This window comes from Boleophthalmus pectinirostris, unplaced genomic scaffold (assembly GCF_026225935.1).
Source record: "Boleophthalmus pectinirostris isolate CB_2022bp ecotype Guang Dong unplaced genomic scaffold, ASM2622593v1 HiC_scaffold_23, whole genome shotgun sequence".
In the NCBI taxonomy this organism is placed as follows: domain Eukaryota; kingdom Metazoa; phylum Chordata; class Actinopteri; order Gobiiformes; family Gobiidae; genus Boleophthalmus; species Boleophthalmus pectinirostris.
Window position 1 is genome coordinate 9751324 of NW_026571207.1, and position 19992 is coordinate 9771315.

The window sequence follows — 19992 nt, forward strand, 5'->3', positions numbered from 1 at the left end:
CACACCACTCCACGCTGACACGCATGACATTCGCTTGTTCAAAATACCTGTCAAGCCTACTTTTTAATCATACCTACCCAGACAAAACAATACCACTAAACGCAGTTAAAACGCAGGCGAACAGTCAGACAGTACTGATGTGAGGAGCGGGGGCGTGACTGCGATGCCCCAAAACTGTCATGTCAAGCGGGCTGCATTTGACTTAAGATGAATTTTGCATCTGCGCCAAGAGAATAGATTCTTAGAAGTGTTCCGTACTGTATGCATTTGGAGTTGTGTTGTTATTTATATTGGTCGGCACAGGAAAACCTCAGGAGAGAGCGTTGGAGCTATGGGGATACGAGTGGGTTTCGGAAAAAGGGGACAAATGTGGACAGAACGTTGTGTGGAGTTCTGCTTGGGCCTCTGCTCCGGAACAGTAAACATGTGGGATTCCAGAGAGAGACGGATGAAGTGTGTGTGTGTGTGTTGTTGTTTTTTCTTTCTTTCTTTTTTTTTTTTAGGACTATGCAGTGAAGAATAGTTGTTTTTTTGGCAATTTTCAAACTAAGCGAGCGTGCTGTTGAATCCTGAATCTCCTCAAGATGACAATGCAGATAATGTGACCCCATTAATAACCAAAAGGAGTGATTAAGCAGACCCAAGTAACTTTAGCGATAGAGCTCCCCCTGCAGCTCCACTGTGAGAATACACTGCCATACAATGTTTTTTTTTTTTTTTTTTAAATAAGGCAGTCTAATCACATAAAAAAACATAATGTGATGGGTATTATGCTTCTATAGAGTATTAACTGCTAATGAAACTACAGCACACAGCATCAGGTTTGTGAAGTTGTAGTGTAATGGTTTAGTTGGTGTCATGTTTGACCATTGGACTTACCACACTAACCATAAGGAGGGATTGAAAAGGTCCTGGGAGAGATCACGAAATTACTCAAACGAGTATGGATGATATCTAAAACCTCTTCAGGCATTCTTTTGATGTTGTAACATGGTAGAAAGCTCCAAAAAGTATATTTTGCATAATGAAATAAGATCGAGGGATTGCCAGGAGAATTTGAGTCAATTTTTCTTTTTTTTTTTTCAAAGTTCGTTCTCTGCCCAGAGACAGCAGGGGAGACACTTCAAATACCCTGATTAGAGGGACTTATATAGACGTTTAATAAGGTAAATATGTTGCTGTATTTTTCGGACTATAAGTCGTGGCGCACTTTTTGGGGGAAATTTATTTTATAAAATCAGAGACCAGGAACCAACATTTCACCTTGAAAGGCAAGTTATAATAATAACAATAGAAAAGAGAACAACAGGCTGTTAATGTCACATATGAACAGTTCTTCAGAAAACTATAGCATAAACAACAGAACAAAACAAGTTTACTCTCCATCAACTCTCCATCTCACTCCAAATCACTAAATCCATTTAATTCTTCATCCTCGGTGTCACTTCTGAGCAACCCCACGACCTCCGGAGGTAAACAGAGCGCCGCTTCCTCTTCTACGTAGCTGTCGTCAGACTCGGCATCAGTTCCAGTTAGAATTATTCTGACGTTTCTGAATCCCGACAGGATGGTTTCGTTTGTCTTTATGTTTGTTTAAATTTTCAGTGGTACAGAAGTAATGGTGTGATCGACTGACATGATACAGACAGGACAGAGGCTCTTTCTGCAGGAGACATGCACAGTAGAGCCAAGTGACAGTGGTACAGGAGTAATAGGAGCAGCGGATACTGACACACAAGCCTAGAGCCTCTCATGGCTGTCAGTGTGAAAATTTTAAGATACAAGTCGCACCAGAGTATAAGTCACAGGACCACCCAAAACATGAAAAACAGTGCGACTTATAGTTTGAAAAATACAGTACTTAGTTCTACTTTAATGGGCATTGCCTTTTTAATACATGAAATTTACAAGTACATGAAGAGGTCAGTTTGTTTGCTTGGGTGCACAGGCCCCCCTCAAAGCTTGAAACGGCCCTGATCCAGAATTACATGTGGCATATGCAGAGATGAGTTTTACTTTATCAGTTCGTGATCACTGAACAATGACCTTATGTTCAAATCATATGTAAAAATTGGCGTCCCTTTTTCAACTACTGGCTTATGGAAAAACAACTATATGTTAAAAGGATACTAGTGGGAAAGCCAGCGCCCCAAACCTAACACATTTCAGAGTTGTGGAGCCAAGCAGACCAGATGTTCAGATGTTTTTTCCAACTTGTAAAAATGTTTTCCCACTATGTTTGTTTACCAAAGTCATTTCACACCCATCTAGACTAATGGCGTAGCTTGGCACTTAGAAGTCTTTTACACTTGATCACCCCTGTACCCCACCAGACCCAACAGGACCTCTGCAACATTTAAACCGCATATGTCAGGTTAGACTTATCATTTTATTAAAACATAGTCAACATATTTATATTTCAGATTTTACTAAAACTCTTGCCTAGTTTTTATTTATAATTTTACTTCCTGGTTGGACACAGGAGGCAGATATGACACGCGTAGTGGTAATTTCATAACTATTACTTGGCAATAATGTTAACAAGGGCCAAAATGTGTCTAAATTGGACAGTAATTCTGATTAGACTCATTAAACGCTCAATGGTGACAGTGCAGTTGTTCTCTTGACAGTGCAACTTTGGTCTGATCCATGGATGATTATAGAGATTTAATAATTCTGGGAGTTCTGTTTAGGGTAGGTCAAATGCTTTTCTCCATGGAGATGTTATTGCTTTGAATGTTTCACAGTTTGGTATTAAACCTTTCCATCTTTATGGAGACCAAACCAGACCAAATTACAGGTCAGGTCTGTGGAGCAAGCTCACAGTCAGAGTGACATGTTTTTCTAGGTATTTTTGAGTCTGTAATTTAGTACTGTATTTTTCAGACTATAAGTCGCACTTCTTTTCATGGTTTGGTTGGTCCTGCAACTTATACTCAGGCGTGACTTGTATATTAAAATATATAATTTCACATATTAGTTATTTTCACACTGTGCACTTGTGTGCCAGTGTGTTGGGTGCTACTCCTATTATTCCTGTACCACTGTCACTTTGTGCGGTACTGCACATGTCTGCTGCAGAAAGAGCCGCTGTCCTACTGCAAATAGTGAAATATTCAGCCAAAAAATATAATCAAGCAGCAAAAAGAAAGTTTGGAGTGAGCAAGAAACTTGTGAGGGACTGGCAGAAAGCCGAGGATACTCTAACTGCAATGAACAAAACAAAAAAAGCTAATCACGGGCTAAAAGCTAGATTTAGCTAGAGTTGTCAGAGTTCCTCAGAAGTGACTCAGAGGATGAAGAATTCAAAGGATTTAGTGATTTGGAGAGAGATGGAGAGTTTAGTAAACTTGTTATTTATGCTATAGTTATCTGAATAACTGTTCATATGTTACGTTAACATACCAGACGCCAATTCAGCCTGTTGTTCTCTGTTCTATTGTTATTAGTATAACTTGCCTTTCAAGATAAAATGTCAGTTCCTGGTCTCTGATTTAATAAAATAAATTTCCCCCCAAAAATGCGACTACACTATACACTACGTTTTTTATTCTTCATTATGCATTTTTTGGCTGGTGCCAAACTCCGGAGCAACCTGTAGTCCGAAAAATATGGTACATGTAAGGTAGAGCTGTTTAATGTCACACTGTGGAACATTCCAGGCAGAGCAATGGCATATCCATAGAAACCAGCAGGTGACCCAAACCAAAAAGTTACATTGTGCACCTTTACCCACCACAGTTGAGCCTGTTTAGCCGTTTCTACATGCAGTTATTCACCATTAACATCTTGGTTTACTGGCCCTATCTGCGCTCAAATGTTTTCCTGTGCATCCCTTTGCCGTGCCAACAGTTACTTGGCGGTGGAGCAGATGAGATCCGGGGCCGATCCCTCCGCAGCCTGCAAGACGGCCATTTCCCGAATCAAGAGGCATTACGCGGACTTCTTCGGTGCCATCATCTGTGCCAACACAACGGGGCATTATGGTGAGTGTTTGGGCAGCGGACACACAGCCAAATGGAGAGAGAGGAAGAGGAGGAAGGGAGAGCGAGACCGCAGGGGGGAGCGGGGGCACACCTGACACACAGCCACATGTCAGGGTGATGGGCACGGATGCACATTACAAGGTTGGCCTTTAGACAGAGCGCTGGGAAAGAGAGGTTATTACCAAAACGTCAAAAACTGGAAAATGAGGTTTTTGCTAAATGGAATTCCAAGTTGATATTACCAGGATTTTTTGCATCACTAAAACATATGCTTTAATACGTTTTGTTGAAATGCTAATTTATAATTGCTATTACACATTTTTACTAAACTGATAACAATATAAACATAGACAAACTGTAGTCTTCCAAACATATTTTTATGCATTACCTTTCGCATGCCAAATATCCTGATCATTCTCCACGAGGGGTGTGCAAAAATATAAAAATATCAATATATATCGTATCGCTTAATGTGATGATACAGTATCAATATCGAGGACTGTATCGATATATCACCAAGAGTATTTGTGGTATATTTTACTAAATTATTTTGGTATAGCGCTACAGTTTTGTGGTTTGTTTAGTGGAAGGAAACATTGACATTTTCACTGTTTTGTTGAGTAAAATTGTGTGTTTTAAGACTTACGACTTTTAGTGTCACAACCATGGTTTATTTTTTATTTATTGAACCGTATCGAATCGAAAGTGCACTGTATCGAGATAAGTATCGTATCGTGGCCCATGTATCGAGGTATGTATCGTATTGGCGGCAACTAAATGATACCCAGCCCTGTTCTCCACGATGAGCTTATAAGCACCTTTTACAGCTTTCAGAGGCCAGAGCAGAGTTTGCCGTTAGGGTAATGCCAACGACTAGCATGCTAACAGTGCACTTCCTGGTTAGGGAACAGCAAAAACACTTTAAATTAGAAGAGACTACTCTGTGCTGTCTCTCTCTTTCTCTCTCTTAAATTTTATGATGATTATTTATGTTTTGATTAGTTTTTATTGTGGTTCTAATATATTTGTTATTCTGTAAAACACTTAGAATTACTTTGTGTACGAATTGTGCAATACAAAAAACTTGCCTTGCCTTATTTTAAGTCTAATAGCTGCTTTAACATAATGTAACTTTACACCTTTAACATAATGTAACTTTGTGGAAAGTGCAAAGCAAGCTTGGGTTAAGATTCTTTTTTGATAAATGTTCATTCATGGTATTTTATTTTTTACATGCAAAAATTTAAGAGGAAAAAAGCTAGAAGGTTAGTTGATTTGCAAAATGGCTGTCATAAAAAATAAATAAATAAATAAATATATATAATATATATATATGTAAAAATTCACAATTAAGCTACTTTTAAACACTAAAAAGATGAATTATACGTTTTGTGAACCTGTTGTATGGACCTCATGGGCAGAAAGTTCCTAGTTGCAACTTTTCTTCTGTGACCCAGCAAAGAAAAAAGGTTTTATTCTAATAATTTTCTGTTCTTCATTTCTTTTCCTTAGGGGCAGCTTGTAACAAAGTGGATGGATTCTCCCAGTTCTTTTACACAATCTCAAATTCAAAGACTGATGCACCACTCCTTTTGTCTGTTGACTGCTTTTGAAAAATGCACTTTAAAAACCAAGAATAAATGACCAATCTCTTATATCTTTTATATAATTTTAATCTGTAAATAATAAAGTTAATATTTTCGATGGCTCGCTTCATTCTTTATTGAACATAGCATAATTTATATAGCTCTGAGCACATGTATACAAGCGACATAAAAACATTAAAAGTTACAGAAATTATTTGGTGTTCACAGGCACAAAGTTACAAAAGTTAGATAAAAATACAATACATTTGTTGCATATTTAAAGAGGCGGTATTACTTGCTAATTCATAATATATTTAGATCACCATGTTACCTTTTATTGTTTTGAAAATGCTATATTTGCTTATAACAAAGTATTCATATATTTAATAAGCTTCAGTTTTGTTTTTGAAGCTCTTCTTCATGAAATTACTGCACATCACATCAGGTTTGTGAAGTTGTAGTATATTGTTTTGTATGAGTCCAGCACCAGGTCATGTAGCCGCGGGGACCTGACGGGTATGGGCAAATAGTTGCTGAAACGGGCGCGATTTAATGTTCTGGAATTTTACGGGCAGGTCTGGACTAAATTAAGACAAAACTAGGACTAAACCAGGACTAAACCAAGTCGAAAGCAGGACTAATCTTGGACTTGAGAGCGAAACCCGTGGAGCAGGGTATCCGCAAAGCCCAATGGGGCGACGGCTCCGCTTACCTCCATGGAGTGCAGACCTCTGTGCCGGTCCTTTCGCCTGTGGTCACCCGACAGTCTACGCGGGCACACCTCTGGGCCCCTCCTGACAGTGAGTTCTGGTTCAGTCCTGGTTTAGTCGTCCTGGTTTAGTCCTCCTGGTTTAGTCCTAGGTTAGGATAGTCCTAGGTTAGTCCTGGTTTAGTCCTGGTTCAGTCTGTGGCCTGTGCAAGTGCAAAAGTCCGGCATAATGCGTGTGAAGTGATGACAGTAAAGTCGCCTCTGTGAATTCATATTCTTACTGAAGAAAGCGTAACCGTTTCATTTCATTTTATGATTGTAATTCTTGAAGTCATAACTTTTCAATTCGTATTCTGATGGATGCTTTATTACATTATAACTTGGTATAAAGTTCCAAAAACTCCACAAAATGTAAAGAAGGGGTATAGTTGAGTTACAGATATGATTTGAGGCACAAAAGTTACACATTTTCAAAGTTTGACAAAACTATACATTTGTTGCGTCTATAGATTTAGCGAAAACACACACAGCAGCAGTTTTTTTTTTTCTTTACGCGTGCCCTACAGTACAAGCCCGCTAACAGCCTGGTGCGTTCGCTGCCCACTGGAAAAAGTCACATTGTTTACCCTTTATCAAACTGCAGGTATAGAAGTTCCTGCCGTTGTTGGGGCCTAGTTTGAGAACTGTCCTCATTAGGCAGCGTTTCCCATGGTGACAAAAGGGGAAGTGCGAGTCGGCCCACTGCAACACAGGAGAGGGAGAGAAAGAACGCGCCATTATTAACTCGGATTTAAACTTATCTGAGGGATTTAAATCTGATGCAGACCGCAAACTGTTCAGGCGGCGAGGAACTAAATAATTATAATGTGGAGCGCTGGCAGGTCAAAGCTATTACTGTGGAAGAGAGTTGTTCAATGTTTTGTGTTGACATGAAGTTCACAATTAATTTAATGCCGCCAAGTTTTATAAATATAACTAGTGTTACTAAGTACTACTTGCTAAAGATACTAAATACTAAAATACTATAAATACAAATATTTCAAAATTCAATACTAAGAAATTCATTCAACACCGATTACGATGGCTAGGGATGCACCGATATGATACTTATTTATTTTATTGGGACAGGGCATGTTAATGGACAGAAGTTTATTTGGTCGAATACGTTTCACAGCTCATCCAAGCTGCTTCTTCAGTTCTGAATTTCTCCTTTTGTCTTGTTGATTCATCAGCCGGTCTCCGCGAAGTGAAACTGCGCAGCATTAGATTTTGTTCACTTTGTTACTTTTTTTATTTAACCAATCGCTGCTATTTGGTTGTGACGTATGTAATGTGCCGCTGTTGGGGATAACTGGTATATTAAGCTTTTCCCAAATCCCGTAGGAAGAAGGACAATAACGTCTTTCCCATTCATAAAATTCACCAGCAAACCAGCAAAAAGTCTGTTTTATGACACTGGAGCTGTTCTAATGACAACAAAACAGATAAGCACTATGGTATTGAAGTGGTTGTATTACGCTATTTTTTATCTGTTATAATGTTGTTTCTTCATCAAAAACACACCTGGAGTTGTGTTTTATTTCATCCACTGTGTTTTAAAACTTCACATACCTTCATTTGAATCATTTGGATAATGATCTGAAATTGCCAAACTCTACTAGATTTAAGGTAACAGGCTGATGGTAATTTTACTTAAAAAGTACCACCATGGGACATCACAAGGTGGAACAGAGCATTTTGAGCTTTGGTGATGTAGACTGTAAGGGATTTCTCACAAAACACAACTCCAGGTATGTTTTTGATGAATGTAAACAACATTATAACAAGGCTTAAAGCTCATAAGAGTCATTTTGCGTAATATAGGACCTTTAACATCATGGAACAATATTCAGCATCATAGACCTTTAACCTCATGGAGCAATATTTGCTGTGAGACTCGATCATTGTACTGCAGAAATGTTACTTCTTTGTTAAAATGCCCCCGTCATGACATTAGTGCAACCATTACAGCAATATTTCAAAGGATTAATAGTGGAGAATGAGGTAAAATACAGTAATTTCTTCAGAGTGACAGCCTTGAAGCAGCACAAAAGGTATTGGTCATCTAGTTCCTTTTACCTTTTTATAATTCTGTTGCATTTTAACCCTGGGCAAAATGATAATAGTGTGATTCTTTTGACAATGGAAAAAACATCACTGACATATCTGTGCTAAGTTTCGCATACATTCCCATATTTTATTCTATTAAGGCAATAGATGGGGTGTTAACTTAAGCATCATAAAACTACAATCAACAAACTCTGTTATAACCCAGATTATTCAATTTTGTAATTATATTTTACAAAGTGAGAAGAAAAATTTGTGAATTTAACTACAACTTCATGTGAAATCATGAACCTTAAACTTAGACTGGCACATATTTTATCGTTAATGATACACTGTGATATACATGGAGATGTAACATTTGGAATACTAATATAAATGCACAGGCACTGCAGCTAATTTTCCTCTCCTTTATAAGCGGAGGGAGACAGCTACTGTGGCTCATAATTGCTTTTGCTTATGTCTAGAACAGGGGTCGGCAACCCGCGGCTCCGGAGCCGCATGCGGCTCTTTAGCACTCCCCTAGTGGCTCCCTGGAGCTTTTTCAAAAATGAGTGAAAATGGAAAAGGAATGATTTTTTTGGTTGTTGTTTTAATCTGGTTTCTTTAGGGGTAAAACCCTCGTTCATCTCTGGTCATGGATCTGATCCATCAGCTGTGTGCAAATGCAAACACATGAAAAGTGTTTCAGCTGAAGCGGGGGTGGTGTCCGGTGTCTCCACCTGAGAAGAGCTTTCCCCGAAAAAAAAAAAAACAACAACAAAAAAACACGTGCGCAGACGGACGCTCAGAACAACATATAACGAACCAAACGGGATTCACGCTTCTGTCCGGATGCTGCACCCCCTCGGAACCAGCAGCGGTCGAGCGCGAAGGACCAGAGCAGCCCGGACCTGTGGTCCACAGCGCATTCTCGCTTTTCCCGCACGGAACCAGCGCACAGATGACTGCACTGAAGCACTCGGACCCAGTTCTTTGCACGCTGGTCTTACTCGTCCCCATCTGGAACCAGGACATGGAGGATGGAGCTACATGCTGCTGTTTTATGAGTGCTCCTATGCACGATCAGAAGAAATGCGACTGCTGCTCTGAATACTTCCATCATCGTCGTCAAAGCAACAGGTAAACGTCAGTCGCACTTTCGGCGCGTCAGCTCCTAAAACTCCGTTTATCTCAGTTTACACGCAAATGTGAAACCGGAGTTTTCCAAAATCTCCACTCTAGCCAGAGTTTTTAGAAAGATTCGTTTTCAGAGGCGAATTCACCGTTTGCGTGTAAACGGTGTGTACAAACGAAGGGAAATGTCTCAGTTTTTAAAAATATCTGTGTACGTGTAAACGAGGCCTAAATGACAAAGGAATAAATACTAACCACCTGATTTCAGTGGCTACAGACGGCACACCAAGTATGAGAGGGTTGCAAAAGGGGTTTGTGTAATCATGAATGCTCATTTTGTATTTGTAACCTACTTAGTCATTTTAATAGTCGGCTTATATAGCTAATATACTGACAGCCTGTGTTGCCTTCATATTAGGCTTATATAAGGCTTTTAATTTTTTGCAGCTCCAGGCAGGTATGTTTTTTGTTTTTTTTGGGCCAATATGGCTCTTTGAACATTTTGGGTTGCCGACCCCTGGTCTAGAATGACTTAAAGGCACTGTACCCCATTTTCAGCATCTTAAAAACGTGAAAAACTGAACTAGTGCATTTTAACACATTTGCAGTGGTCCAAAGTTATTCCTCACTTATTTATGTATTTATTTGATTGGGACAGAGCATGTCAATGAACAAACATGACACAACATGAATGTAAACACACCAGATTGTAGCCTAAGGCTAATTTCCATCCATTGTCCCACTTACCTTATGCATTCTGAGCGTGTGTTTCAGAGGACATCACAACATTCTAATCAATCAATAATGTTTATTACAGATGGGAACAGCTGGAATTAGCATTGTTAAAATGGTGATAAACATTATAATACATTGAGTTCTTGGGTCCGTCAAACATAGAAATGGTCAGTTTCAACATTTGTGAACCTGATCATTTGTAAAATCAGAAAACCAATTATTCACTGCACTGAGGCTACATTTATACGATGACGGTCTGAACAGAGGACGCAGACGTCGCGTCTTCACTTTTTATTCATTTAGCGTTTTCGAGAGGAAATCTGTGTGCATACGGTGACACAAAAGTGTGTGCAATTTGATTGTGTATGCTTGTACTTAAAGCAACAAAGGCATCTTTGGACATACGGAAGATTTCACCCCACGCATTTTCATCACCTACTTCTTCCACAATAGTTGTCCCACCATCGACTGGTTCTCCCAGGTCTCATCCATATCCGTCTGTGTCGCCTGCAACGAACTGGTGCATCCAGAATTTGACAGAGGTGATTGCAGATCATTCTCTTCTCACTAATAGTATCTCTGCCTATTCTGTACATTTGTTGAGTTGCCTCCTGTAAGTTTATTAGAGCTGCCAGAGCAGCTTGAAGGTCTGACGAATGGAAATGATCTGACATGTTTGTTTCTGTGTACTGTATGTATGTGACGTAAACATGTACGCAACGTGAGCAGATCTGACCAGAGTTCTGCGTCTTGAGGAGTGTAGACAGAAACTCTACAACGAAGCATATTCAACTTTTCCACTCTGGAGGTTGGTTTCAGATTTTTGCGTTTTTAAGCCCCAAAAACACTGTCACGTCTAAACAAAGGCACTTCTGATAAAATATTTTGTCGTTTTTACCTGTAAGCAGGCCCTGACCTTACAGGTGCTTTTCTGCCATCATGGTAAAACTAACAAAAACTAGCATGCTAATGTGCACTCCCTGATTATTGGGCAATAAAAACGCTTTATAATTAGTTGCAAACAGAACACAGCTGATCTGTTTTGAACTTAAGAGCTGCTTGTACAATGTATTAGCTGTACTGTGGCAAGACAAATTTTGTTCAGAAGAGTGGGGGAAAAAATAGGACCTTTAAACACTGATTGCGGAGGCTCTGCAGAGGCTAAAACTCTAATTATGAAAGAGGTAAGATTTCAGGAGCGGAAGCACAATTTATAGCTAAAACTTAAATAGCTTGAAAGTAAACCCAAGCAGCCAAATATTGCCAATTTTATTGTTATCGGAAATGTTCTCTTTGATATTTTTAGGTCATATTGTCCTGCCCTAGCCACAACAGTAAACACAACTATGGGATATCTGCAGAAAAATTCCATATCACAACACCCTGACAAATGTGAACTTACCAAGCCACTACTTCAAACAGCCCCTGCCCTTTACATCTGCTAACCTTCGTTTGTTTACACTCCCACTCCTAATGCCACGATGATAAACCTGGTCAGTTCACCTCAAAGAAGTTGCATTTGGTCTCCGGGGGCAGTGAGCAGGTGTAGAAGACGCGTCCCTTGTTCTCCCCGTGTTTGTGAACCACTCGCAGGGCAGCTGGTCGTCTGTGGGCGGAGCAACACGGCGCGCTGGGACACGGAGGCGCGGAGGAGCTGGGGCTGGCTGCTGCTGCTGTCGCCGTGGGAACGCTGACAGAAAGAGAAAAATGTCCTATTAGAGGGAAATCAAGTGACAAGACAAACCGTTCCTCACGGCCATGACAGGTCTGAGGACAGAGGGAGTAGTTTGGTGGAGTATTTTAAAAAACGCTGTTGTGATGATGGGCTGTTTAGAGATGTCACAATGTGAAATTTGAACAGTTACTGAGAGAAACACTAGAATTTAACAATTAGGATAGGATTTGTAGCATTAACAAAAAAATAACTTTTAGAGGTTACCACAGTGAATTAACTACCTCCATCTTACTCTGCACTATTCCCTGATACAACTGACTTCATTTTTTTTTCTTTTCACAAAACTACTGACAGTTCTTTGCTTTAATTACTTAATGTTCATTTATATTTCTACAGATATGGCTATTTTTCTGGAAATTAGAGAAAAATGTAAGAGTAAATAGTGTGATGAAATTCGATAACAGTCTCGACAGAGTTTGATTTTGATGCCTAAATGTTAATTTTAAAACACAAAATAACAACACAAAACTAGAAAAGCACTCAGAGAGCGCAGACCTCCGCCAAGGACGACCCCCATTTTTTATATAAATTGCGATAAAATCAGTCTTCTGGATCAGATCCGGATCAGCCTTTGGAATATGAAAGAGGATCCCATTGTCCATCCCTGAGTCAAATTTCATGGGGTTTGGTCAATAATTAACCGAGATATTGAGAAACAACCTTTTTTGGCCTCATTTACCACAATGTTAACTAAAATTTCAAAGTGATCCAGAATCCAGGATTTCTTCCGGATCACCCCCAAAATGAAATCAGTTCTTCCTTTTCACATTTCCAACAAATCCTGAAAATTTCATCAAAATCGGTCCATAACTTTTTGAGTTATGTTGCTAACAGACAAACAAACAAACAAACAAACAAACAGAGAAACGCCGGCAAAAACATAACCTCCTTGGCGTTTTTATATTAAAATTATCATCTTTATTATTACTATTACTGATCTGTATAAATAAACTAAACTTTACAACATATAAACCATAACCACTGTAGAGCCACATCAGCTCGTTTGAGATTATAATGTGTTTAATGCAGCTTTGTGAACATTTGTTTACGTTTTACAGAAACGAACCTTAAAAAAGCATGGCTTATTTTCATAAACTATAACATTCAGTTTATTGATTAAAAATTAACGTGATTGACAAAATTCTTAAAGCCAATTATCAATCAGTCGACTAATCATGCCCATCCCTAATATTTACACACATTTAAAATAGTGATCTTGGCAAGTATCAGTTAACAACAACAGGAAAGGCAAATATGATCCCTCGTCCCTAGTCCCTTCAGCAGTGAGGTTACTGTGGTACCTCCTGCAGGTTGGCCAAGCTGCCTTGGGCACACACCACATCTCCAGCCCAGTGAGAGAAGTGTTTTGCCCAAGGACTGATCACAGTATGTACTGATCGGAGCAGGGATCAAAGCGCCAACTTCTGGTTTATGAGCAAATACTTCCTAACCAGTGCATCCCCAAGTGAATCCTGGTTTTTGTTTCGACTGCAAAAAACACATCCTTAATAAAAATAAATAAATTATAGTGTATGTGTGCAATGTGTGACAAACTAAACTGTCTGTAGTCAGAGCCCGTGTTTCCCCAGTTACCAAAGCGCTCTCCCTGTTATCCTATCCCACCAAACACACTTTTTATCCCAAATTAACTAACCCCTCTGAGAGTAAGTTGCCATGCCTAAGGGTCTTCCTGCTTTATGGCACTTTCAGATCGGAAAACTTTCCAAAAATCCTCCCATTTACCTCTGGGAACACGGTTTCTGGCAAGACGAATATATTTTTGTCCACGATACGATCCACGCTATACCCCCACAACACAACACCTCAACTACATATAACGATGCGTGGATCCACATATGGGTCACGATAACATATGTACTCAGCTATCCATCATTCTAAACTTAACAATCCCGCGATGAGATTTCCAACATTTTTCCCGCTTGCCACTTATCTCCCTGAAGTTTCACACACAAAAAAATCTTATTATAAACTTATTCATGTGTAGTGGCTCTCACCGTGAGTTGGGGGTCCCGTTATCAATTCTCATTTTCTTGGATGGGTGACTGTTTTCCCCAGCGGAGTACCCGTGCTTGTCCCAGCCACCAGAGGCATAATTGGGGCTGCTGGTCCCTTGGCAGATGTTGTGTTTGTGTGAACCTTCCGCGGTAGAATTCAGATGAGAGCCGCGCGGGGAGTTTAGCGGCTTTAGCTGGTGGTGGTTGCTGCTGTTGTTGTTCTTGTTGGGGGTGAAGTCGGAGAAGATCAGGGTGGAGGTGCCGAACGCGGACCTCCAGTTGAGCTTGAGGTCCTGGTCGGGCTTCTTGAAGGCGGTGCAGGGGTATTTGATCAGGTCGCTGGGGTAGGGGGAGGAGTCAGGGTTGGTGGGTTCTGTGTGGACTGTGAAGTAAAAAAAAAAAAAAAAAAAAAAGGTTAAATACTTTTTGTTTGTTTGTTGTAGACTATAGAATATAATGTAGGGCTGCTCGATTATGGAAAAAATCATTATCACGATTATTTTGGTCAATTTTGAAATTATTAAAATGATTAATTTTTTTGTCACATGACTGTAGTGGACCAAACAGAAAGGCAAAGACAAGGTTTAAAAAAAAAAAAAAAAGTTTAAATTTAATAAAGCAAAAAAAAAAAAAAAAGATGTAACAAAAAGATTTAACAAAAGGCACAAATTAGGTAAATTATTAAGAAAAAAAGCTGGGCCCAACTGGAGTAACTTAAAACAAAATGAACAGAACAAAACTAGAGGTATTTAAGTACCTAAGAACCAACTAACACTGAACACAAGAGGGGTCAATTACACTAAATAATTAACTGAAACTACTAACTTAAAGTAACAAAAAGGCAAATAAGTATAATACAGAAAATAATAAGTGATAATAAAGTGTCCTTAAAGCAACTAGACAAACAAACTCAGTAAAACGAACTAAATAGTGCTCTCCTCTTTGGATGGGTCCTCCGTCCAGCACTCAAAAACCCCCCAAAAAGAACAAGTGTAAGTAAATAATTCAGACTTATTTTAACTAAAATGTGTGCACCCAAATTAGAATATAATAAATAAGGAATTAAATGTTGTGTGATGTAATTAACTTAATGTACATAAAATGAGCTTAAATTAAATAATACTGACACTGGCACCATAACGATGCATTTATTCATGTATTTCTCTCTCTCTCAATCCCCCCCCCCCCCCAAAAAAAAAAAAACACTTACGCAAAACTTGAAAATAAATATACACTACGAACATGTACCTTAAAGCAGCTTTGTGATGTATAAAACATAAAATGAATAAAATATATTTAGAACATAAGGCATAGAAGGACATAAATGTATCCAGAATAAACTATATATCCAGCTGTTCTCTTCAATCTTTGTATTTAAAAACTAAAATAAATACACTTATTTATGTAAAAAATATCCCAAAATAAACTTTGTTAAGCCGTTTCAACTCGATTATATGACTTTGAAGATCAGTTGACACACAAATCGAAATTGCGATCAAAATTCAATTAATTGCACAGCCTTAATATGATGTCAGTGTTTTTCCTATTTATTATTATTAACAGTAGTGAACAGACCATTGAAAGTCCAATAATATTTTGAAAAATGGCAATACAACATTTCTGCACTCTGTATCTATGAGCCTAGAAATTTATTTTATTTATTGTTTAATAGTCACAAGTGAAAACTGAGAAGTAGGAGGAGATAAGGGGCAGTAAAAAAAAAGAAAAAAAAAAAAAAAAAAGACTGAGACTCAAGCATTGAAGGAAGGATAAAGATTACTCACTGCATCAATCAATCAAAACACAAAGTATGACTAAGATAATGATGAGGGAACACAGTTATAACATGGATAAAATCTAATAAAAGTTAAAAACACGCACACATACACACTGAAAAACAGACTAGCTGAACACAAACAGGCTATAAGGACCTGTAAGCCCCTGTATTCTGTAAAAGCCTAAAAATCTGTGGAATTGAACATATTAAAGAAACAATAAGAGGAGGAGATAGACTCAAAAAACTATTACAGAGAGAGTCCTTCTGGATCTACACACTCAAGGCTACCTAGTCTCCAGGACTCAATGGAGAGCTACATTTCTCCTTCTTCCTTTAAAACTACAAGCTTTAAATGTACAATCTGTTCCTATTTTTGACATCTTTGTCTCCATGAAACTGTTTAAGACTAACCCTCTAATATATTATACAAATTATACATATTGTTTCTGTAGCACTTTTGTATTTTTTACACTACTGTATTTTTCGGACTATAAGTCACACTTTTTAAACTTTTTTTGGGTGGTCCTGTGACTTATATATTAAAATTTTCACACTGTCAGCCACGAGAGGGCGCTCTAGGCTCGTGTGTCAGTATCTAGTACTACTATTATTCCTGTACCACTGTTACTTCGCTCTACTGCGCATGTCTCCTGCAGAAAGAGCCGCTGTCTCGCTACAACTAGTGATTCAGCTGAAAACGATAATTGAGCAGCGGAAAGAAAATTTGGAGCGAGAAACTTGTGAGGGACTGGCAGAAAGCGGGGATGGAGAACACAGCTTCAAGGTAACTGGGCGGGTGCGTCATGCAACTTTCCTGGAAGTCACTGGATGATTCGACAAAGCCTGAACTTCAGTGACAACGAAACCATCCTGACGGAACTCAGAAAAGCCAGAATAATTCTAACTGGAACTGATGCAGAGTCTGACAACAGCTACACAAGCAGCGCTCCTGTTTACCTCATGGATCTATGATTTATCTCTGGTTGGAGGTCGCGCAGTAACACCGAGGATGAAGAATTCAATGAATTTTGTGATTTGGAGTGAGATGGAGGGTTTGGTAAACTTATGTTCTGTTGTTTATGCTATAATTATCTGAATAACTGTTCACATCTTACGTTAACATATTAACACCTATTCAGCCTGTTCTCTGTTCTATTGTTATTACTATAACTTGCCTTTCATGATGAAATGTCAGTTCTTGGTCTCTGATTTTATAAAATCCATTTCTGCAAAAAAAATGCGACTTATAGTCCGACGTGACTTATGTTTTTTTTTTCTTTTTCATTACGCATTTTTTGGCTGGTGCGACTTATACTCCGGACCAACTTGTAGTCTGAAAAATATGGTATATATATTTTAATAGTACCAGTAAAAGCTGAAAATGTGTGTGTCTTTGCAAGGAAGTTTTTTGTTTTTGTTATTAATATATTTATGATTTATTCTCTTTATTACGTTTTTGTTTCATTTTAAATTTTAACACAAAGGAAAATTCAGGTGCGTCAGCGGTGAGGCCACGGCAATTTTCCTTATAACAAACACCATATCAGTGCAGGTTTTAATGTTGAATTTTAATAGCAAAGACTGTGGAAGCAATTGTCTGCTTTTAACACCTGGCAGACACAATTTTTAACCCATTTCAAAACAACAAGAGGAAAAAAAACAGAGTAGCTTTAAATTACAAACCGAGCATAAAATTTAACAAGTGAGCAGTGGCCGTGTACAATCTGCTGCGCTGATGAAAGCCTTGTGCAGAATCCAGGGAAATGTGTGCCCATATAAAAAGTTAATTATTCCTCTAATGACAGCGCTGAATGCACAACATGAGTCATTAGTGGACTGGGGATAAACAGGACTCTTCCCTCCATCAGCAGCCAAATGAAAATGTCCTTCTGCAGAGAGCTCCCTGTATGCTGCACTGTACGCACACAGACACAGGCTTACAATAATGACACTGTAATGATGAAACTGCAGGATCAAACGTATGCTAATAGTGTGAGGGGAAGTGCTTTGTTTGTTAAAGGCGAGCTATGAACTTAAAACGCAACTGATAATCATTTCCTAATTAATAAATCAAATGTATCTGGAGGTTATAGTCGGCCATATGTTGTACTGCTCTTATTGTCATTTATTGTACATAGATTTGTGGCCTTACAATCCGTATCATTCGTTCAATCGTTTTTGAAAATAAAACCAAAAATAAGGAAAAATAAATAAATAAATAAAATCTTCATTATCTGTCTCCAAATCCAAAATGAAAAAAAATTATAATAATTTGTTTTTTTCATTTTTCTATTTTGTGTTTAAATGAATAATGGACAAAATGGATAACGTCCGTTTCTCGTTTAGGGCCAGACCGGGACTCAGACCAGGACTGAGACCGGGACCAGACCGGGACCAGACCGGGACCAGACCGGGACAAGACCGGGACTGAGACCAGGACTGAGAACAGGACCAGACCGGGACTGAGACTGAGACCAGGACCAGACCGGGACTGAGACCAGGACTGAGACCGGGACCAGACCAGGACTGAGACCGGGACCAGACCGGGACCAGACCAGGACCAGACCGGGACCAGACCGGGACCAGACCGGGACCAGACCGGGACTGAGACCAGGACTGAGAACAGGACCAGACCGGGACTGAGACTGAGACCAGGACCAGACCGGGACTCAGACCAGGACTCAGACCAGGACTGAGACCGGGACCAGACCGGGACCAGACCGGGACCAGACCGGGACCAGACCGGGACCAGACCAGGACCAGACCGGGACTGAGACCAGGACTGAGAACAGGACCAGACCGGGACTGAGACAGAGACCGGGACCAGACCGGGACTGAGACTGAGACCAGGACCCAACTGGGACTCAGACCAGGACTGAGACCGGGAAAAGACCGGGACCAGACCGGGACCAGACGGGGACCAGACCGGGACTCAGACCGGGACCAGACCAGGACTGGGACCAGAACCAAACCGGGACTGAGACCGGGACCAAACCAGGATCAGACCATAACCATACCAGGATGAAGACCAGGACTGAGACCAGTTTAGTCCTGGTTTAGACTTGGTTTAGTCCTGGTTCAGTCCTGTTTAGTCCTGGTTTAGACCTGATTTAGTCCTGGTTTAGTCATGGTTCAGTCCTAGTTTAGTCATGGTTTAGACCTGGTTTAGTCCTGGTCTAGTCCTGGTTCAGTCCTGGTTTAGTTCTGGTTTAGTCCTGGTTTAGACCTGGTTTAGACCTGGTTCAGTCCTGGTTCAGTCCTGGTTTAGTCCTGGTTTAGTCCTGGTTCATTCATCTTTCTTTTAAAAGGTACAACATGTTAACTTGGACAGTAACATGGATTTTTTTGTTGTCTCTCCATTTTGAGAGGCTCCGACCAATCACGTCGCAGCACTGAGGTTTGTGAATGGTCACATTTGGTAATATTTCTATTCCACCTTCAAGGCACTCAAAGCGCTTTACAACAAGGAACCACTCACCCATTCACACACACATTCACACACCAGTGTACGCAGACACTGTGGGCAAGGACGGTTAAGTGTCTTGCCCAAGGACACAACGGCAGCATTCATCTGTGGGAGCTGGAATCACACTAGCCAACCTGTGGGTCAGTGGATCTGACCGCTCAACCTGCGATGTTTATGTCAAGAGTTGGATTCGAACCGCCAACCTTCAGATCAGTGGGCGAATGCTCCACCAACTGAGCTACTGCCGTGAAGTGAGCAAACCTAACTGAACATGATGACGCCGACAGACGTACTATTTTGGTAAAAATATGCCCTATTTTCTTTGTGAAAACCGGGCAGAAGGTACCGGTAAACCCTTCATGCATACAACTGTTTGATTTAATATTTTTTGGGAATGTTATTAATCTTGCATACCTTTTTTTTTTGTGCTGCTGAATTTTCCTCAGGACAAATACAAGTTCTTTTATTTGATTTTCTCATCTTGGTGAAATGCAAGGTTCAGTCAACCTAAAATGACAATCCAGAAAATTGCAACTATAAAAAGCTGCAGGTATGCGCGAGGACTTAATGGAAGGTTGAAAAATAAAATTCCAGATGCCAGTAGCGGTAATTATTTTCTTTAGGCCAAATGCTTTTCCTGAGCAACCAACCCCCTTTACTACTGTAACGAGACAAAGCAAGTGACTGTGCGAGTCAGGGGTTATTACTTTCTGAAAATGAGTATGAGGAGCCACAAGTGTGTTGGCGAACCAATAACGTCCATG

The 19992-nt window shown here is 39.7% G+C and overlaps 2 protein-coding genes across 3 annotated transcripts in view; one reads left to right on the forward strand and one right to left on the reverse strand.

Moving 5' to 3' along the window:
* The window catches only part of aga (aspartylglucosaminidase), a 49892-nt gene extending 44200 nt beyond the window's left edge, over positions 1-5692 (forward strand). For both annotated transcript variants that reach the window (XM_020917650.2, XM_055159161.1), the window contains 2 exons: positions 3853-3986; positions 5499-5692. In XM_020917650.2, coding sequence (XP_020773309.2) covers positions 3853-3986; positions 5499-5599 — 235 coding nt within the window. In that variant the 3' untranslated portion in view covers positions 5600-5692. The remainder of the gene's footprint in view (positions 1-3852; positions 3987-5498) is intronic.
* The window catches only part of neil3 (nei-like DNA glycosylase 3), a 45832-nt gene continuing 31415 nt past the window's right edge, over positions 5576-19992 (reverse strand). Inside the window, exons 8-10 of the mRNA XM_055159160.1 lie at positions 13986-14367; positions 11739-11925; positions 5576-7022 (exon numbers count right to left, since the gene is read on the reverse strand). Coding sequence (XP_055015135.1) covers positions 6858-7022; positions 11739-11925; positions 13986-14367 — 734 coding nt within the window. The 3' untranslated portion in view covers positions 5576-6857. The remainder of the gene's footprint in view (positions 7023-11738; positions 11926-13985; positions 14368-19992) is intronic.